Here is a 22,385-nt window from a genome sequence, read left to right as displayed (position 1 = left end):
ATAGCACAGGGATTACAGGTGTATAGTTGGTTAGAAGTGTGTACTATCAAAGGGTGGAAAACTTAGAGTTTGGGGTTTTAGAATATAGTAATAAATTTGAAGCAAGATGGAGGTTTTAGTGTGGAGACAGGTTCTTCTTCACCTTCTTCTTCATGAGTCTGGGTGGTGTTTTGTAACTGGGCAGAAAAGTCCGCATTGCAGGCTTCGAGGGATCAATTGTTGGGTTAAAAGGGAAAATAATCCAGGTGTCAGTTTTAAATTGGATAGTTTAGTCTTAAAAGACCTTATAACAAGAGATTGTTGGCCATTTTGTGCCTTCTAATGAAAAGCTGCTGAACTCATGGTTGTGAGGCTGTTACACCGATAAGAAATAATAAACACCTGAGTCCGAACACAAAACACCATCTCAAGTGCCTTCAATCCTGACCTCGACAGAGGTAGAAAATACAGAGAATCCACAAAGGATTGTTCCTTTCTTAGGCCCTCTCCTCCTCCTCTCTGCTTTCCAAAACCAAATAAGAATCACTGAAGGATGACAAATCCCACATGAGTATTTGTTACTGGATGCTCAGCATTTCCTCTGCCCACAGGGACAGCCAAGTGTCCCCCTCCTCCCTTGCCCAAAATCCACCAGCAGAGAGTCCCCAGGCCAGCGTTCTCTCTGGGGGAGCAGCAGGAGGGAAGTTTGAGGATTCTGCAGCTCTGACAGAGGGGAAGTGTCACATTCACATTCCCTGAAAAATCCCTTCGCCCAGGGTTTTTCTCCTGGGAAACTGAGAAGCTTCAGAGAAAAAGGAAAACAATTCTTATCTCATTTGCTTCTCCTGTGTTGTGGTCATGTGGAATGTGTTTGGAGATTGTTACCCACGGGTGATTGTTTCATTGGATTCTGCTATGAATTATTTTGTCTCATTGACCAATTGGGGCCAAGCTGTGTCAGGACTCTGGAGAGAGTCACGAATTTTCATTATTATCTTTTTAGCCTTCTGTAAGTATCCTTTCTGTATTCTTTAATATGGTTTAGTATAGCATTCTTTAATATTATATAGTATCATAAAATAATAAATGAGCCTTCTGAGAACATGGAGTCAGATTCATCATTCCTTCCTTCATCTGGGAGAACCCAAATACAATAGGGAAGGCAGGAATTCTCCTTTCTGTCTTTTCCACACCAAAGGAGACAATCATCTACCCAGGGAGGTGGCAGAGTCACCAGCCCTCGAAGAGTTTAAAAAAAGACTGGATGTGGCACTTGGTGCCATGATCTAGTTGAGGTGTTAGAACATGGGTTGGACTCGATGATCTTAAAGGTCTCTTCCAACCTAGAATTTCTGTGATTCTGTGAGACTCCTGCAATGGAAATAGGAACTGGTCATGGTGGAGCTGCCCTGCAGGGCTCCAGCCCAGAGGAGAGGCCTGGGGGACACCAGGTGACGTCCTGGGCTCTGCCCTGGGTCCCTCAGGGCTGCTGGCTCAGGCAGTGGAGCAGAGAGAAACCATCCAGCCCGAGGTGAAGCTTGGCAAGAGCTGTGTGGCACAGAGCAGAGCAGCACTAATGAAAGGTTCAGAGTGTTCAAACAGCCTCATTCTCCCCAAAATGCAGTGATTTGTTCTGTGGTACTGCTGGAAGCGTGTGACCCACACCGCTCCCCTAAATCTGCAAACCTTTCCCATTGATGGATGCCTTTCCCTTGGAATGGACAACCGACTTTGCAGCGTGCAAGACACACAAACACAAACACACACTTAATTTAAGAAGGAGTAAATAATGCAATACAATCATTAGAAAAGGATTGGCCAATAGCAGAACTTAAAATCACACTGCAGAATCTCTGCTGGTTTTTGCTTTTCCAGCTTGGCTGTTGTCCATCACAGAAGCAATAAACAGAGGCATCTTCAGGTTACTTCATTCTCTTTGCCACATCCAAGTAAGCATATTCAATCTCCTGGTCAGCAGGGCACGTGTTTGTGAATTCATCTCTTGCATATGCATTTTTCAAGTATCTGGAAATCCCTGTCATTTCAGGTGGGAAGTGAAAATTTCGGTATTTTTTTGCAACGACCTTTCATGAAAAGAAAAAAGGGTAAAGAAGAAAAACGTCATTACACATATGATCTGCAAATCCCAAAAGACCCCAAGCCTACTCTTTATGCCTGTTTTTCATTTCCAGTGTGTGAGTCTGGTGTTGTTGGTGACCAAGGGCAAAGAAGAAGGAAAGACATAAAAAGAAGAGATGGGGTGGAGAAAGTTGCTGAACTCCCTGTAAAGGATTTGTTTTGTGTCTATATCTCTATTTTTATCTATATCTTGCCAAAGATGTGCAAAGCCATGTGGACCAGCAGAACAAACTGGAAGAGATCCAGGTTAACCCAGCAAACTTAAGCTAGAATGAACAGAATAAACCTACAGGAATAAACTTGTAAACTTTCACAGAAACACATGAATGAAAAAAATGAAAAAGATTAATTTTAAAAAATGAAAAATATGAATTACAATATTAAAAATATGAAATAAAAATATTAATTAAAAGTAAGAAAATACAAATTTAAATATATAAAATATTTAAAATTAAAATATGAAAAATATTAAATAAAAAATAAGAAAAATATGAATTAAAAGCCTTAATTTCAAATGATCAGGGAGGACAGCTCTTGGCTGAGCCCTGATCCCTGCCTGCAGGCAGCAGGGGTGATGTGGCAGTGTGACATTCCTCCTGTGTCCCTCTCCAGACATTCCCCTGACCCAGGGCATTGTCCCCCATGCTGGCCCTGGCTGCTTCCCAAGGTTTGCTGTGCCTCAGTGTGGCAAAGGGCTCATCCCTGGCTGCTGTCTGCAGCAGCATCAGCCAGGACATGGCTGGGCAAAGTTCTCTCTTGTGGAAAGAGATTGGATCCCCTCTTCCTCTGACACAGTGGGAGTCTAACAGGGAACTTCCTGAGGCGCCCTTGTTGTTCGAAACCAGTGAAATTCCAGTGTGCTCATTTCTCTTCCAGAGAGAATCATGGAATCACAGAATGGTTTGGGTTGAAGGGACCTCAAAGGTCATCTTGTTCCACCCCTGCCATGGCAGGGACACCTCCCACTGTCCCCAGTGTCCAGCCTGGCCTTGGGCACTGCCAGGGCTCCAGGGCAGCCCCAGCTGCTCTGGGAATTCTCCAAGGCCTCCCCACCCTCTCAGGGAGAAAATTGTTTCTAATATCTGATCTAAACCTGTAATTTTTCAGTGTGCAGCCATTCCCTGTGTGCTGTCCCTGCATCCCCTGGCAATTGTCTCTCTCCAGCTTTCCTGGGGCTCCTCCAGGCCCTGCAAGGCCGCCCTGAGCTCAGCCCAAAGCTTCTCCTGTGCAGGTGAGCAATGCCAGCACAGGAATATCCTGAAACTCACCCAGTGCCCCCCTGCCATGGCAGGGACACCTCCCACTGTCCCCAGTGCCCAGCCTGGCCTTGGGCACTGCCAGGGATGCAGGGGCAGCCCCAGCTGCTCTGGGCATTCTCCAAGGCCTCCCCAGCCTGCCAGGGAGGAATTCCTCATTCCCCACACCCTATTTAACCCTTCTCTCCTTCAGCTCAAGGCCATTCCCCCTCGTCCTGTCCCTCCATGCCCCTCTCCAGCTTTCTGGGCTGTGACAGTGCCAGTCCCAGTCCCAGGAGCTGTTCAGGTGTTGGGGTTCCTGTCACAGATCCCCTGACTTCTGGGACTCTGGCTGGGCCCTCCCAGGGGGCTCCTCTGTTGGGGGAGACCCTCCTGGGGTGGTTTGTGTCAGGAAAGAGAGATGTACTGGATTTTTCAGTCTTCAGATTCTTGTTTATTGTTATCTTATCTAGAGTTTTGCACGCTGTCCACACCAGGCTCAGTGCACTGGAAAAGCACCACAAAATGGCCAACAATCTCTTGTTCCAAGGTCTTTTAAAGCTAAACTATCCAACTAAGAACTGACACCTGGATTATTTTCCCTTTTAACCCAATGACTGATCCCAAAGAGCTGCAGTGGGGACTTTTCCACCCTATTACAAAATGCCACCCAATCCCATGGAGAAGAAGGAGGAAGAAGAAGCATGAAGAAGAAACCCAGGACAACACCCTGTGCCCTCCATCTTGCTGCCATCCACAACACATTAAAAATCCCAAAACTTCAATTTCTCACCAAGCAATGCACCTGCACTGCTCTCTGTAACCTATTTCACACTTTTGTGGATTCCAGTCTATTCTGGAGTTTTGGAAACTTTCTCAATGGATGAGGGTCAGAGTCAGTGCACCCCAGAGCAGACACAGAAATATTCCTGGTGCCCTGGGTTTCCACATTCAGGTGTGTGTGGATGCCCCACAGTCCTGCTGGGAGCCTTGCCTGGGAGGCACTGGGTGGAGGCCAGCCTGTCAGAATTGGACATTAAACATGGCAGAGACAGAAATGGGGATGGACAATACAAGGTAGCCTTCCTTGGCTGTGCTCATGTGCACCTTGCATGTGAAACGGGGATGAGAACACCTCTGCAGCCCTGACTGCAGCACTCACCTCAGCCCTGTGCCTGGGAGAGGCTCAGCACTGCACTCACAGCACAGATAGCAAACAGCTCCTCCAGACCCAAGTGAGGATCCCCCTGCTGTAAGGAAACGGCCTCAGTGTCCCTGGGTGTGCCCCCAGAATAGAGAAAGGATCCCTCTGCCAGCTAGTGCTGGAACCCAGGGCACAGGGAATGCTTCTCTGCCTGTCCTGGGAAGTGCTGATCCCCAGGAGAGCACTGCCTTTAACCTTCATCCATGGAGAGCACTGCCTTTAACCTGAGCCCAGGAGAACACTGCCTTTAACGTGAGCCCAGGAGAACACTGCCTTTAACCTGACCCAAAGGAGAACACTGCCTTTAACGTGAGCCCAGGAGAACACTGCTTTAACCTGAACAGGTGCTTTAACCTGAGCCCCAGGAGAGCACTGCTTTAACCTTCATCCATGGAGAGCACTGCTTGTAACCTGACCCAAAGGAGAGCACTGCCTTATCCAAAGGAGAACACTGCCTTTAACCTGACCCAAAGTAGAACACTGCCTTTAACCAGATCCCAGGAGAACACTGCTTTTAACCTGAGCCCCAGGAGAACACTGCCTTTAACCTTCATCCATGGAGAGCACTGCTTTTAACCTGACCCAAAGGAGAACACTGCCTTTAACCTGACCCAAAGTAGAACACTGCCTTTAACCTGATCCCCAGGAGAACACTGCTTTTAACCTGACCCAAAGGAGAACACTGCCTTTAACCTTCATCCATGGAGAGCACTGCCTTTAACCTTCATCCCAGGAGAACACTGCCTTTAACCTGACCCAAAGGAGAACACTGCCTTTAACCTGAGCCCAGGAGAACACTGCCTTTAACCTTCATCCATGGAGAGCACTGCCTTTAACCTGAGCCCAGGAGAACACTGCCTTTAACCTTCATCCATGGAGAACACTGCTTTTAACCTGAGCCCAGGAGAACACTGCCTTTAACCTTCATCCATGGAGAGCACTGCTTTTAACCTGATCCCCAGGAGAGCACTGCCTTTAACCTGAGCCCAGGAGAACACTGCCTTTAACCTGAGCCCAGGAGAACACTGCTTTAACCTGAGCCCAGGAGAACACTGCCTTTAACCTGATCCCCAGGAGAACACTGCCTTTAACGTGAGCCCAGGAGAACACTGCTTTTAACTTGAACAGGTGCTTTAACCTGAGCCCCAGGAGAGCACTGCTTTAACCTTCATCCATGGAGAGCACTGCTTTTAACCTGACCCAAAGGAGAACACTGCTTTTAACCTGAGCCCAGGAGAACACTGCTTTTAACCTGATCCCCAGGAGAACACTGCCTTATCCAAAGGAGAACACTGCCTTTAACCTGACCCAAAGGAGAACACTGCCTTTAACCTGAGCCCAGGAGAGCACTGCTTTTAACCTGACCCAAAGGAGAGCACTGCCTTTAACCTTAACAGTTGCTTTAACCTGACCCAAAGGACAACACAGCTTTTAACCTTCATCCATGGAGAAAGCTTCCAAGCCTTTGGCATGAACTGGAATCTGTGTGTGTGAAATAGGCAGTGGTAGAGTTTATCACAGGGTGAAAAACTCGGAGTTTTGGGTTTTTGGTGTGGAGGTGGGTAGGAGACAAGAGGGAGGATTTGGGGCATTGTCTGATCTCCTTCTTGTTCTTCATCTGCTCCATTTTCTGCAGTGTTGGGGGCACAGAGGGATTGGTGAGAAAGAGCCACAATCAGATGTTGTTTGAACAGACAAATAATTAGTTACTAGGTGTTAATATTATATAATAAAAATATTTTAGGTAGAAAGGTAGAAATAAAATACATTCTAAAAGTTAATTGAACAAAATAGCTTTAAAAGACCTTAAACCTGTGTGTCTGGTGACTTTTGGTGCCTTTTTCTTCATACACTGAGATGCAGACGAGTACTAAACTACTGATAAGAGAAAAATAAACAACAGCCTGAAGAAAAAGAAACAAAAGTCCCGTCCATCTCTCAATCCTAGCACAAAACTTTTTAAGGATCTCCCCATCAAGGGATTTTTTTTGGGGAGAGGTTTCCACAATCTAGAAAAGGATTCAGCTGCTGTGCTTCCCTAAAGAAGCAAATGCAAACCTTGATGATGTGGAGCTTTGGCAGGAGGTTGCAATCAGCTAAAGTGAGCTCATCCCCATCCAGGAATTTCCGGCTGGAAGCAGCGATCTCCTCCCTGCTGTAAGCATCGATTTCATCTGGCAGGGGGCTATTTAAATAGTTGTCCAGCTTCTTCAGGGCTTTAAGCAAAGATTTTTCCAAATCTGGGTTAAGACAATAAAAAGATCATTCAAGGCTGCACCAAGGTCCCCGTGACACCAAGCGACTCCTGCATCCTGTCTGCTGGCACCAGCCCAGACATCTGGCTGTGCCAGCTCCTGCAATTCCCTGATCCAAGCTTAAACCTTAATGCTGGGATAAAGGCTCTAAGGAGCTAAAGGGAGTTCTGGGAAAAACCATCCTGGGGCTGTTGTTACCAGGAATGGCTCCTCAAACCCCTCAGACCCCTCTGTGGGGTGGGGTTTGGCTCCGTGGCCTGGCCCTGCCTTCACACTGACTCCAGTGCTGGCCCAGGCAGGGCAGCACAGCTGGAGTGACAGCAGCAGGTCCTGGGTGCCCCTTTGGGGTGTCACAGCCAGGCTGGAGCGACAGCAGCAGGTCCTGGGTGCCCCTTTGGGGTGTCACAGCCAGGCTGGAGTGACAGCAGCAGGTCCTGGGTGCCCCTTTGGGGTGTCACAGTTAGGCTGGGGCGACAGCAGCAGGTCCTGGGGTGCCCTTTGGGGTGTCACAGCCAGGCTGGGGTGACAGCAGCAGGTCCTGGGGTGCCCTTTGGGGTGTCACAGCCAGGCTGGAGTGACAGCAGCAGGTCCTGGGGTCCCCTTTGGGGTGTCACAGCCAGGCTGGAGCGACAGCAGCAGGTCCTGGGTGCCCCTTTGGGGTGTCACAGCCAGGCTGGAGTGACAGCAGCAGGTCCTGGGGTGCCCTTTGGGGTGTCACAGCCAGGCTGGGGTGACAGCAGCAGGTCCTGGGGTCCCCTTTGGGGTGTCACAGCCAGGCTGGGGTGACAGCAGCAGGTCCTGGGTGCCCCTTTGGGGTGTCACAGCCAGGCTGGGGTGACAGCAGCAGGTCCTGGGGTCCCCTTTGGGGTGTCACAGCCAGGCTGGAGTGACAGCAGCAGGTCCTGGGGTCCCCTTTGGGGGTGTCACAGCCAGGCTGGGGCGACAGCAGCAGGGCTGTCACAGACATCTTTTTATGAAAATTCTTTCCTTAGGATTTTTTCCTCCTGAGAAGCTGGGAGGCCTCAGGAGCAAAATGTGAACAATGATTATCTGCTGCTGTGGAATGCAACAGGTGCATCTGGGATTGGTCTCATGTGGTTGTTTCTGATTAATGGCCAATCACAGTCAGCTGGCTCAGACAGAGAGTCTGGGACAGCTGCCTTTGTTATCCTTCCTTTCTTTTTCTATTCTTAGCTTAGCTAGCCTCTAGTGAAACCTCTTCTTCTATTCTTTTAGTGTAGTTTAATGTAATATATATCATAAAATAATAAATCAAGCTTTCTGAAACACGGAGTTCGATCCTCATCTCTTCCTTCAACATGAAACCCCTGTGAGCACGGTCACACAGGTCCCTGGGATGCCACTTTAGGGTGTTCAAAGCCAGCCCAAGGATCAGGCCTGAGAGCTGAAGGACACAGACAGGATCCTGGAATGGTTTGGGTTGGGAGAGACCTCAAAGCCCACCCAGTGTCACCCCAGCCATGGCAGGGACAGCTCCCACTGTCCCCAGTGTCCAGCCTGGCCTTGGGCACTGCCAGGGATGGGGAGACCACAACCAACCTGTGCCAGGGCCTCACCACCCTCACAGGAAAGGATTCTCCCTAATATTTCGTCTCATCCTGCTTCCTCCAGCCCAGGGCCATTCATGGTGCTCAGGAGGCTCCTGCTTTGGGGGTGTGCCAATGGCTGGAGTCCTCATCATTTATGGAAATAGGGAATCCCTCACTTGCAGAGGGCTCTGGGGAAGGGGCAGCCTCACAGACCCCAGGGCTGAAGGAGTGAGGAGAGGCAGGAATTGGTGCTGCCCTGGTGACAGCAGCTCTGCTTCCACCAACTCTTGGAATCCTGCACTAAAGGAGGGAACAGGCACAGATTTCCAAAGCCTCCACCCTCTGGAATATCACTTTGAGCTGAGCTGGAAATGGAGCATCTCCAGCAGTGTCCTACAGCTGCACGGGTCTGGTTTCTCCCTCCCAGGGCTGATGACAGGAATGCAGCACCTACTTTCATTTGCATCTTTTCTCGGGTTCTTTATAAATGCAGAGAATTTTGCAAAGACATCGTTTCCTGCAGAGTTCGACTCGGGGTGCTTCGGTGCAAGTTTGGGGTACCTGAGAAGTTCAGAGAAACAAAAAGAAGTGACCCAATTATCCTTTATTTTTTTTGTCTCCATAATTAATACAGGGGAGAGGAATGGCAGATTTGTCTTTTCAAACTAGCTGTGGGGCTGCTGGTAGATAAAACCAGTGCTGGGAGATAAAACAAACAATGGGAAGGATTCCACTGATTGATGAATGGAAAAAGAGATTTGCTTTTACTAATGAACTTCAGGTTTGCTGATAAATGAAATTAGACATTGAGAGATGAAAGAAACAATGGAGAACAAAAACCCCTAAATTCTGTAAGAATTAAAAATGAAAAGGGAGGGTTATACGTTAGAGGGAAATCTTTGGGAAATCTTCAGTATCAGGTGTTTTGGGGAGTCTGAACCTCTCAAGTGCCTCAGAAATGGGGAAAAAACCCTAAATTCCATAAGAATTGAAAATGAAAAGGGAGGGTTATACATTAGAGGGGAATCTGTGGTATCAGGTGTTTTGGGAAGTCTGAACCTCTCAAGTACCTCAGAAATGGGGAAAGAGAGAAGGGAAATGCAGCTGGGAAATTGGGATAAAAAGGGAGGCTGCATCCTCCAAAAAATCTGAGAGATCCCAGAGGAATGCCCCATGGCCTCTCCCTTTATTGGAATAAAGTCAAAGGACTCCTCTGTCTCCTTTTTGGACATAAACCTCTGGAGTTTGTGGATTTATTTTCCTAACAGAGGCGTTCACTGCCCTCAGCTTCACAGAATCCCAGAACCACCAGGCAGGGAAACACCTTCACCACCATCCAGTCCCACCATGGCCACCCCAAACCATGTCCCCAGGGCCACATCCAGATCACTGGAACCCTTCCAGAGATGGAGATCCACCCTGGGCAACTCACTCGATACCTGACCCCTCCTGAAGGGAACACATGTGTCCAGTCTCCAATCTGAACCTCCCTTGGGGCCATTTCCTCTCATCCCCTCACGTGGGACGTGGCAGAGGAGCCCAGCCCAGCTCCCTGCAGGGTCCCTCGGGTGGTTTTGGAGAGCAGAGAGGTGACCCTGAGCTTCCCCTGCCTGCACCCAGTGAGCACCGTGAGCTGTGGGGTGTGAAGAGGGGAGCCCCAGAGCAGGCCCGCTCAGAGCAGGAGCAGGCCAGGTTTCCCCAGGATGGATTCCACACCCAGCAGTGAGTTTGGGATGAAGGGCAGCAGTGGGAGCAGCACAGCCGTGACCTGGGCACAGCCTGGGGGCACCCCAGTGACTCCCCAGCCCCAGGTGTGCTTCAGAGCCCCCCCGAGCTGGGGGATGCCCCGTGCAGGCCTGAGGGTCGGGAACGCGGTACCGGGGCGGCGCCAGCTTCTCCTCCAGGAACTCCTCGATCTTGTTCACGTCAGTCTTCACCTCCCCATCGAAGGTCATGAACGGCGGGTTGGTGCCTGGGGCCAGGTTCTGCAGGTCTGCAGGTTTTCTGGGAAAGGAAAAGCCATAAAAAGTCCTGTCACGGACATATTTTATGAAAAATCCTTTTGCTAGGATCTTTTCTCCTGAGAGGCTGAGAGGCCTCAGAAATGAAATGTAAACATTGATGATCTGCTGCTGTGGAATGCAACAGGGGCATCTGGGATTGGTCTCATGTGGTTGTTTGTAATTAATGGCCAATCTCAGCCCAGCTGTCTCAGACTCTCTGGTCACTCACAAGATTTTATTATCATTCCATTCTTTTCCTTTTCTAACCTTCTGATGAAATCCTTTCTTCTATTCTTTTAGTATAGTGTTAGTATATAATTTTCTTTAAATATAATATATATAATAAAATAATAAATCAGCCTTCTGAAACACGGAGTCAATTCTCATCTCTCCCCTCATCCTGGGACCCCTGTGACACCACCACATTTTCAGCTCACACTGAAGTGGGGCTGCTCTCCAGTTCTGGATTCACTCCTCAGGTGAATATCTGTAAAATATTTTAGCTGGGTTGTTTTGCAGAGCTCCTGGAAAATCAGATGAACTCAATGTTCTGATTTCTAGTAAATACCATGAGAGGTAATTTAAGGTCTGAACCTGCAAAAGTTTCAGATAAACCTCTAGGAAACAACTTCACAATCAGCAGGTGCACTCTTACTACAGCAGAAATATCACCTGGAGATTTACAAATGTAAGGATTTATCTCCCAGCACTTCAGTAAGAGGAATAAATCAGCTGAATCAGTAAATCACAAAGTCCCTCTCCCTCCTTTTTACGAGGCTCTGGAAGGAGCTTTAAGGTCTTCTCAGAACCGTTTCTCCCAGCCTGGCAGAGAAGGGTCACCCTTGAAAATCCCCATTTTGGGAAAGCTGTGCTGCACGGTTAAAATGTCAGAATTAAAAGCCACAATCTCACCTTTTCAGATCCACGGTTGTGACATTAAAAATGACACCTTTGAGCCACAGGATCATGAAGAGGCGCTGAGAGAACGGGCAGTTCCCGATGCTTTCCCCATCACTGCCAGCCTACAATTGGAAAAATTACAAATGATAAACACATCTGCGTGTAAATCACAGCAGTCCCCCCAGAGGAAACAGCCTCCACCTCATTTGTCTGTGTGGGCATAAATCTGCATGATTAAAATGAGTTAAATCAGTTTATGACCACAGGAAAGGAACAGAGAAGTATTTACCAGCCTAAACAGAGATACGATGTCTAAAGCACTGAAGGGAACAAGCAGAATAAATCAATTCATTTAGAATTTCAGCCTGAAGGGCAGTGGGAGCCCTGGAGAAGGTGGCCAAGGAAGTGTTGCTCTCAGATAATTTATATTGCAGTTTGTGAAGAGGCTTTGTTAAAATGAGGCAAAGTCTTGCAGAGGTGCTGCTGAGTGAGACTCGGTGTGACACTGCATGAGAGCAGGGGTCTCATTTTTAAGGCCTTCACATGATTCTCCTAAAGCACAGCTTTAAAATTGAGATTAAATCAGGGGCAGAAGTACTACAACCCAAGTGTCTCACAGTTAATAGGTTAATTCATTAGGGTTTGCAGCCCTTATAAGCCAACAAAACACAGAATCAAACCAGTTCTGTTTGTCCTTTTTCCCTCGCTCAGTGCTATGAAACAAATCTCAAATACAGCAAAAACTCCTGCATAAACAAACACACACTGCTATCAAAGAAATCTCAAATATATCAATAACTCCTGCATAAACAAACACACACTGCTATCAAAGAAATCTCAAAAGAAATCTCAAAGAAATCCACGCTGCTATCAAACAAATCTCAAATACAGCAAAAAATCTCTGCATTAAAAAACCACACTGACATCACCATCTCAAATACAGCAAAAACTCCTGCATAAACAAACACACACTGCTATCAAAGAAATCTCAAATATATCAATAACTCCTGCATAAACAAACACACACTGCTATCAAAGAAATCTCAAATATTATCAATAACTCACTAGAAAGCAACAATCTCACACTGCTATCAAAGAATCTCAAATATATCAATAACTCCTGCATAAACAAACACACACTGCTATCAAAGAAATCTCAAAAGAAATCTCAAAGAAATCCGTGCTGCTATCAAACAAATCTCAAATACAGCAAAAACTCCTCCATAAGCAAACACACACTGCACAGTGCTCACCATCACAAATATATCAATAACTCCTGCATAAACAAACACACACTGCTATCAAAGAAATCTCAAATATATCAATCTCAGTGCTGCTATCAAATAAATCTCAAATCTCAGAGAAATCTGTGCTGCTATCAATCTCAAATATATCAATAACTCCTGCATAAACAAACACACTGCACAGTGCTCACCTTCACAAATATATCAATAACTCCTGCATAAACAAACACACTGCACAGTGCTGCTATGAAAGAAATCTCAAATACAATAATAACTCCCGCATAAACAAAAAACCACTTCACAGCGCTCACCTTCACAAAGAGCTCAATGTCTGGGATAAAGGGCCTGGCCAGGGGCAGGCAGGAGCTGGAGGGATGCATGGCAAAGGGCTGGATAAATTCTCTGGTTCTCCTTGTGAACCTGAGGAATCTCCTGGAGAAATCCCTGTGCTCTCTGCTCCAAAACCACTGGGAAAAGCAGGAGTGCCTCCAGCACTGCCAGGGGATGAGAACTCTCAAAAATGCTGGGCCAGCTGCACTGCTGGCTTAGAAAAGCCTTGTTTCTGTCAGGAGTGCCCGGTTTTGTAGGTGGCAAAGCTGAGAGCTGCTCAAAAGCTGCCATTGTGGTTTTCCTCCCACTCAGAGCAGTGCTCTGCAGCCAGGAGACACAAAACTGCTGTGGAACTTGGAAAACTGAGCCTGAAACGCTGCCAGCGGGGCTTAGAATGGAGGGTGTGCATTTAAATGTGCATTTAAACGTGCACTGTAATGCACAACAGCTCCATCTGGTCTCATCCTGCCTCTGGTGCCACCCCAAAGGGAAAAGCAGGGGCAGAGTCCCATGGGGACCCCTGGCAGTGAAGTTTTGAAATCTTTTACATTTTTGTTGGCATTGATTCTAAACTTTTAATTTTAAATGACAAAGCCATGCCCAAGACAGTTCTTCTAATCAACCTTTTATACTATGAGATTTTTTTTTTATTTTGGCAGTGCCAATAATTTAAGACGTCAGGATGTATCCAGTAACCAGTGCAGAAAAAAGAAATTAACAATCTTAAAACAACATTCTGTCAGTACCATGCCACACTCCCCTTTGCAAAAGAAAATGTTTTTGCTAACTAAATTTTAATATTTTAAGTGAAAGTTTCTGGTGCTGGCAATGGGCAGGAGCCTCATGGTGAGCCCAGGCTGTGCCCAGGGCAGGAGCAGCAGCCTGGGGACACTGCTGGGGACAGGCCCTGTGTGGAGGAGCAGGCTGGGGCACCTGGATGTCACCGGCTCCTTCCTGTGGGAACCCTGGTGCTGAGAATTCCAGACTTTCTGTGCTGCCAGGCACTGACCCCCAGAGAACACTGCACTGGCCTGAGGGCCTGGAGAAGCTTCCAAAATTCAATAATAAAACTGAGATTAAAGGTGTGGAGATTGAATAGAAGTGTGTGATATCACAGGGTGGGAAACTCAGAGTTTCAGGGTTTAGAATACAGGAATAGACAGAAAGCAAGGTGGAGGGTTTAGGGTGGAGGCTGCTCCTTCTTCTTCCCCTTCTTCTCCATGGGTTTGGGTGGTTTTGTGTCATTGGATAAAAAAGTCCCCATTGCAGACCACAACTAGTTAGTTATTAGGTTAAAAATAAAAATATTTAAGTATCATTTCTTAATTGGACAGTTTATCCTTCAAAGGCCTTGTAGAGAGAGAGAGACAGGGCTCCATTTTTAGTTTGTTGGAGTGAAGTGCTGCAGAGCTCAGGGTTTGTGGGACTGTGACAGAGATAAGAACTGATAAACATCTGAGCCCCAACAAGAAATACCCTCTCACACATTTAATCCTGACCTTGGTGGAAAGAAGTCAAGACTGCACAGCCTTGGAGAGAAAGACAGTGAGCCATTTTGTAGCTTGTTAGTAGAATGCAGTAGAACTCACAGCTTGTAATCCAGATAAGAAATATTAAACATCTGAGTCTGAACATGAAATGCCATTTCAAGTGCTTCAATCCTGACCCTGACAGAGGCAGAAGAGAAGCCAAGACCCAGCTCCTTCCCAGCTGCACCTCTGGAGCTGCAGGAGCTGCCACAGCCCTGCTGCCCCTGCCCAGCTGTGCTGCCAGATGTGCCCCCAACACCTGCCCACACTGGGATGGGCTGGGAGGGACCTCAAAGCCTCCAGTGCCCCCCCTGCCATGGCAGGGACACCTCCCACTGTGCCAGGCTGCTCCAAATCCATCCAAACCGGCCTTGGGCACTGCCAGGGCTGGAGAATCCACAGCCTCTGCAGGCACCTGTCACAGACATGTTCTCTGAAAAGTCCTTTCATTAGGATTTTTTCTCCTGAGAAGCTGAGAGGCCTCAGAAATGAAATGTAAACATTGATTATCTGCTGCTGTGGAATGCAACAGGTGCATCTGGGATTGGTCTCATGTGGTTGTTTGTAATTAATGGCCAATCACAGCCCAGCTGTCTCAGACTCTCTGGTTTTATGATCACTCCATTCCTTTCTATTCCTTTCAAGCCTTCTGATGAAATCCTTTCTTCTATTCTTTAGCACAGTTTTAACATATCATTTTCTTTGAATATAATATATATCATAAAATAATAAATCAGCCCTCTGTGCGCGGGGGCGTGCACGGCCCTGGAATCCGGCTATCTGGTGAGGGGCGAAGGCCAGGGCCCCTGCGCATCAGAAAGCAGCCCCCCTCGGCGTCTTGGCCTCGGGCTGAGCTGGGGGATAGCTCGGAGCAGCGCGGTGAGAGACGAATTAGGAGGCGACCACTTGCTGGGGTTAAACTGTCGGTTTATTACAGAACCAACAAGGAGGGGAAACACCCAGCAAATGGCCCCGAACAGGGGGCAGGAGAGGGTTTTAAGGGAAAAGGGGGGAAGAAGGCAGGGAAACTCGGCTAACCAATAGAAATATATATTTGGAGGAACGAAACATAACTGATATACCAAAGTAACCAACTGTTATAAATCATAGGAGGGGCTCCGGGGCTACAGCCAACCATACCTCCCAGAGAAAAGAAAATTCTCGAAACCTGGGAGGAGAAAAGGGGTGATTGACTGAGACCAAGGAGGAGACACTTTCACTTTATAAGAGAAACCAGGGGAGGAGCAGTTTCATTTCCATAGCAACCTAACTGACAGGGTAGCAGCCGGAAGTCCTGGGAAAGGAAGAAACCATTTAATACAGAAAATAGGGGAGCAACTAACAAACTTAAGAACACACCACAGCACTTCTGCAACATGGAGCCAAGACTCTCATCTCCTCCCCCTGTGAACAGCACCAGAGGCACCCGGTGCCAGGCCCTGCCAGGCCGTGCTGGGCACTCTGCTCCCTGAGGCTCCTGAAAATGGAGAAATCCCGAGGAGCTGAGGAGCTCTGGGCAGCTGACCCAGGCACGGCAGAGCTGAGGTGACCCAGGGGCCTCCTGAGATGTTTGTGCTGAGGAGCAGCAGGATCCTGCTCTGGTGGCACCTGCAGTGCCCTGGGCACCACGAGGCACCAGCTGTGCCCGGGGTGGGCGCAGAGACACAGGGAGGGGACAGGGACAGCCCTGGAGCTCAGGGACACCCACAGGGCTGGGAGCTGCGCCAGGAGAACCTGAGGGGTTTGGTGAGAGCAGCTCAGGAGCTCAGGCTGATCCCAGAATCCCAGAATTCAGCTCAGGAGCTCAGGCTGATCCCAGAATCAGAATGAGAATGCGAATCAATATCAGAATCAGAATCCCAGAATTCAGGCTCAGGAGCTCAGGCTGATCCCAGAATCAGAATCAGAATCAGAATCAGAATCAGAATCAATTTCAGAATCCCAAATTTCAGTCGGCTCAGTGATCCAGAATCAGAATCAGAATCAGAATCAATTTCAGAATCAGAATCCCAAAATTCAGGCTCAGGAGCTCAGGCTGGTCCCAGAATCAGAATCAGAATCCCAGAATTCAGGCTCAGGCTCAGGCTGATCCCAGAATCAGAATTAGAATCAGAATCAATTTCAGAATCAGAATCCCAGAATTCAGCTCAGGCTCAGGCTGATCCCAGAATCAGAATCAGAATAATCAGAATCAGAATCCAATATCAATGGACATCCCAGATCAGTCAGGAGCCTGATCCCAGAATCAAATCAGAACTCAGAATCAATATCAGAATCATAATCCCAGACTTCAGGCTCAGGCTCAGGCTGATCCCAGAATCAAATCACAATCAAATCAAATCCCAAAATTCAGCTCAGGCTCAGAGGCTGATCCCAGAATCAGAATCAGAATCAATACCAGAATCAGAATCAGAATCAATATCAGAATCAGAATCCCAGAATTCAGGCTCAGGAGCTCAGGCTGATCCCAGAATCACAATCACAATCACAATCCCAAAATTCAGCTCAGGCTCAGGCTGATCCCAGAATCAGAATCAGAATCAGAATCAGAACCAATATCAGAATCAGAATCCCAAAATTCAGCTCAGGCTCAGCCTGATCCCAGAATCAGAATCAGAATCGACAATCAGAACAGAATCAGAATCGAATCTTCAGAATCAGAATCCCAATTCAGCTCAGGCTCAGGCTGATCCTCAGAATCAGAACAATCATCAGAACAATTCAGAAGAATCCCAAAATTCAGGCTCAGGCTCAGGCTGATCCCAGAATCAGAATCAGAATCAGAATCAGAATCAAATCAATTAATCAGAATCCAGAATTCAGCTCAGGCTCAGCCTGATCCCAGAATCAGAATCAGAATCAATATCAAAATCAGAATCAGAATCCCAGAATTCAGCTTAGGCTCAGCCTGATCCCAGAATCAGAATCAGAATCATCAGAATCAGAATCAATATCAGAATCCCAGAATTCAGCTCAGGCTCAGCCTGATCCCAGAATCAGAATCAGAATCCCAGACTTCAGGCTCAGGCTCAGGCTGATCCCAGAATTCCAGATATAGATGAATCATATCAGAATCAGAATCCAAATTATCATCAATCAGAATCAGAATCAGATCAAATCAGAATCATCAGTCAGACTCAGTCAGATCCCAGAATTCAGTTAGATCAAACTTCCAAAGCCTAAAACTCTCTGGAAAGCAATTCATGTTGGACCCAAACCTCCTGGCAGCTCAGCCCAAGCCTACACTTTTGTGATATAAATTATATAAATTTAGATAAAATTAATAATTAATAAAATAATGAGTCAATCTTAATTTTATATAAATGCACCTAAACTTTATATAAAATTTAGATAAATCGATATAAATTTCATAAAGCATATAAATTTATATGGTCACTATAATAATTAATCGATCAAACATAATTTTATATAATTTTTATGCATTTTATATAAAATTTAGATAGATTTATATACATTTTATAAAGTTTATAAATTTATATAATTAATATAATAACTAATCAATCATCATTTAAGATATCAGATTCATAAAAATTCTATATAAATTTACCTAGCTTTTATATAAATCTTATCTAGAATTTTTATAAATCTTATATAAATTTTAGAATCTTATGTAAAAATTTATATTATGTTTATGTTTTTTTATATTAATTTCATATAAAATTTTATATATAATTTTATATAAATTTTAGATAAATTTATATAAATTATATAAAGTCTATAAAATTATATTGATTAATATTTATCCTTTTTATTTATTTATATATCTATACATATATACACACTATTTATATTATTTAATAAAAATATATACTATTACATATTTTAAAATATATACTGGCTATAAAAAAGTTTTTAAAATTCAAAATTACTTGTCTGGCAACAGTGCTGCTGTTAAAAAATGCCATAAAAATTAAAATTATAATTAATTTCTGTTCACTCAATGAAACTCTAATGCATTTATTAACATTTTGTGTTCTATTTGGGTCAGATCCCATCCAATCCAGAGCTTTTTTCAGGAAGGGATCACCTGGAATTTTTCTCTCTGTTTTCATTCCATGGCCTCAGGTGGAGAACAAACACCCAAACACTGAATTTTACAGAACCCTTTTGATGCCACCTGCCGGGCTTGAAATGTTCCAGGCTGAATTTGAAGATTTTTAAGATACAGCAGCTGCAATTAAAAATTCGTTATCAGGGAGAAAGTCCCAATTTTGCCACTCATTATTCCAATGATTTTCAGTAGCCCCAGAGCTCTGCCTACCCACCAACACCCAGCTCTAAAATCAGATATTTCAGCTGCTGTTTATTTTCTCAGCCAAACAGCAGGAAAAAAACCCTAAAATAATGTTTAAATTAAAATGTGGCTGGTGATTTCTGCAGATAAATTGTATTTTTGGCAATTCTAGCATTAATTCTTGCTGTGTGTGACATCCCCAAATGGAAATTCAACAAGAGAGGTGTGAAAACAGCAGCTGGACACTCCTTCAGGTAAAGAAAAGAAAAGAATTTTCCTTTCATTTTTTTCAGTTCATAAGCACTTTCCACTCTCCCAGTTTGCCCAATAGTTTTTTTCTATTATAAGTTATTTTTATTATAAGTTTATCATATAAGTATATTCATTTTCAGTTCATAAGCACTTTCCACTCTCCCAGTTTGCCCCAATTAAGTTGTTATTATTTATTTATAAGTTATTATTATTTATTTATAAGTTATTATTATTTATTTAGAAGTTATTTATAAGTTATTATTCTTTAAAAGATATAATTCTTTATAAGTTATTATTATTTATTTAGAAGTTATTTATAAGTTATTATTCTTTAAAATATATTATTATTTTTAAGTTATTATTATTTATTTTTAAGTTGTTTCCTTTCTCCTCAGGGGCATGGACAGAACCCTTCAGAGCAGCATCCAGGCACTATGAACTCAGTGCTGAACAAAAATGGGATGAAAATTCTGCTCCTCGCTTAAAATCCAACAGAAATTCTATTCACAGCCCATGGGCAGGGCTGAGGGAAGGCCTCAGGAATTTTGGAAGTGTTTTTATAAAACTCTGATGGGATTAAAGGGTTTTGGCCCAAAGGAGACACCAGGGGAAGGGGATGGAAAGAACTGAGAGCAGGGGATGGTGATGGAAGGAATTAATTTACACTAAAGGTGAGAAAAGGAATTAATTTTACACTAAAGGTGATAAAAGAAATTAAATTTACACTAAAGGTGATAAAAGGAATTAAGTTTACACTGCAAGTGAAGAAAGGAATTAGCTTTAACTTTACACCTACATAGAAAGGAATTAAGTTTACACCTGCACAGAAAGGAATTAATTTTACACTGGAGGTGGCAAAAGGAATTAACTTTACACTAAAGGTGATAAAAGGAATTAATTTTACACTAAAGGTGATAAAAGGAATTAATTTTACACTGCAAGTGAAGAAAGGAATTAGCTTTAACTTTACACCTACATAGAAAGGAATTAACTTTACACTGGAGGTGAAGAAAGGAATTAAGTTTACACCAAAGGTGATGAAGAGAATTAACTTTACACCTGCACAGAGAGGAATTAGCTTTACACTGGAGGTGAAGAAAGGAATTAAGTTTACACTGAAAGTGAAGAAAGGAATTAACTTTCCACTGGAGATGAAGAAAGGAATTAACCTTGAAAGGAAATAACTTTACACTGGAAGTAAAGAAAGGAATTAACTTTACACCTGCACAGCGAGGAATTAACTTTACACTGGAGGTGAAGAAAGGAATTCATGAACAAATTAGGAATTAAAGAAAGACATGAATTATCTTTCCACTGGAGGTGATAAAAGTAATGAAGTTTACACCTGCACAGACAGGAATTAACTTTACACTGAAGGTATGGAAGGAGTAACTTCAACTTTACAACTTCATAGAAAGGAATTAACTTTACATTTGCACAGAAGGTAATTAACTTTACCTTGGAGGTGAAGAAAGGAATTAACTTTACACTGAAAGTGAAGAAAGGAATTAACTTTACACCTGCACAGAAAGGAATTTACACTTGCACAGAAAGGAATTAACTTTACACTGAAGGTGATGAAAGAATTAACTTTACACCTACATAGAAAATAATTAACTTTAACTTTACACCTGCACAGAGAGGAATTTACACTTGCACAGAAAGGAATTAACTTTACACCTGCACAGAGAGGAATTAACTTTAACTTTACACCTGCACAGAAGAGAATTAACTTTATTCTAAAGGTGATAAAAGGAATTAACTTTACACCTGCACAGAAAGGAATTAACTTTACACCTACATAGAAAATAATTAACTTTAACTTTACACCTGCACAGAAAGGAATTAACTTTACATTGAAGATGAAGAAAGGAATTAACTTTACACTGACAGATAAAAGATAACTTTAACTTTACACCCGCACAGAAAGGAATTAACTTTCCACCTGCACAGAAAATAATTAACTTTAACTTTACACTTGCACAGAAAGGAATTAACTTTGACACAATTGAAGTGAAAAGGAATAATTTACACTTGCACAGAAAGGAATTAACTTTACACCTGCACAGAAAAGAATTAACTTTACTCTAAAGGTGATAAAAGGAATTAACTTCAGAAAATAATTAACTTTAACTTTACACCTGCACAGAAGAGAATTAACTTTACACTAAAGGTGATAAAAGGAATTAACTTTCCACCTGCACAGAGAGGAATTAACTTTAACTTTACACCTGCACAGAGAGGAATTTACACTTGCACAGAAAGGAATTAACTTTACATTGAAGAAAAAATGAATTAACTTTACACCTGCACAGAAACGAATTAACTTTATTCTAACAGGATAAAGAATAACTTTACACCTGCAGAGAGAGGAATTTACACTTGCACAGAAAGGAATTAACTTTACACTAATGAAAAAAATTAAACTTTACACCTCGCACAGAAAAAATTAACTTTATTCTAAAGAAATGATAATTATAAGGAATAAGAATTTACCCTGCACAGAAGAAATTAACTTTAACTTGAAATGAAGAAAGGAATTAACTTTACACCTGCACAGGAAATAATTAACTTTAACTTTACACCTGCACAGAAGAATAACCTAACAGTTACTTCAAAGGTGATAAAAGAATAACTTTATGAAAAATAATTAACTTTAACTTTACACCTGCACAGAAGAGAATTAACTTTACTCTAAAGGTGATAAAAGGAATAAACTTTCCACCTGCACAAAGAGGAATTAACTTTAACTTTACACCTGCACAGAAAGGAATTTACACTTGCACGGAAAGGAATTAACTTTACATTGAAGATGAAGAAAGGAATTAACTTTACACCTGCACAGAAAGGAATTAACTTTACACCGGCACAGAGAGAATATTAACTCACTTGCACAGAAAGGAATTTACACTGAAGGTGATGAAAGAATTAACTTTACACCTGCACAGAAAATAATTAACTTAAACTTTACACCTGTACAGAGAGGAATTAACTTTTCAAGGTGTATCAGCAGGATTAATTCCTGAAGCAAAATTACCATTTATTAACCTGCCATCGGTTTTGTTACATGAGGTGATATAAGAATTAATTTATCTCCTGCCATAAATTTATTTCAGGATAGATTATGCTATAAACCTCAGCGGAAATTGTTACTTTAACTTACCCTGCTCAGAAGATGAAAACTTGAACTGTTGGTGATAAAGGATAATTTTAATCAGATATTAATTAATTTATGAGAGATATTTTTAACTTAAGTTGATAAAAGGAATAATTTATGAAAAATTTAAGTTATTTATGATCTCTGAGAGAAAATTATTTTTAGCTATTTGGTTTTTTTGTTATGGATATTATTTCTTGCATTTGATTTATGGATAATTCCTGCAAATTATTTTATTATGGATATTTTGCTCATAATATTATGAAACTTTCATTTAATTTGTTCAGGAGTATTTAAAAATTGAATATGTTGGGTTGGGATATTTTTAACATTTATTTATTGGGATATTTATA

The 22,385-nt window shown here is 43.6% G+C and overlaps 1 protein-coding gene across 2 annotated transcripts in view; it reads right to left on the bottom strand.

The window, feature by feature from the left end:
* Positions 1-1,688: 1,688 nt before the first annotated feature.
* Positions 1,689-22,385, bottom strand: part of CLIC6 (chloride intracellular channel 6) — a 35,181-nt gene continuing 14,484 nt past the window's right edge. The window contains exons 1-6 of one of the 2 annotated variants that reach the window (XM_064704171.1): positions 12,821-13,128; positions 11,278-11,387; positions 10,241-10,366; positions 8,817-8,923; positions 6,616-6,797; positions 1,729-2,063 (exon numbers count right to left, since the gene is read on the bottom strand). In XM_064704171.1, the coding sequence (XP_064560241.1) occupies positions 1,902-2,063; positions 6,616-6,797; positions 8,817-8,923; positions 10,241-10,366; positions 11,278-11,387; positions 12,821-12,889 (756 nt within the window). In that variant the 5' untranslated portion in view covers positions 12,890-13,128 and the 3' untranslated portion in view covers positions 1,729-1,901. Of the gene's footprint in view, positions 2,064-6,615; positions 6,798-8,816; positions 8,924-10,240; positions 10,367-11,277; positions 11,388-12,820; positions 13,129-22,385 lie in introns of those variants that run through there. The other variant, XM_064704161.1, reaches the window with a different exon arrangement.

This window comes from Zonotrichia leucophrys, chromosome 1, assembly GCF_028769735.1.
Source record: "Zonotrichia leucophrys gambelii isolate GWCS_2022_RI chromosome 1, RI_Zleu_2.0, whole genome shotgun sequence".
In the NCBI taxonomy this organism is placed as follows: domain Eukaryota; kingdom Metazoa; phylum Chordata; class Aves; order Passeriformes; family Passerellidae; genus Zonotrichia; species Zonotrichia leucophrys.
Note: the sequence above shows the minus strand (reverse complement) of the source record. Positions and strands in the feature narration are given on the sequence as shown.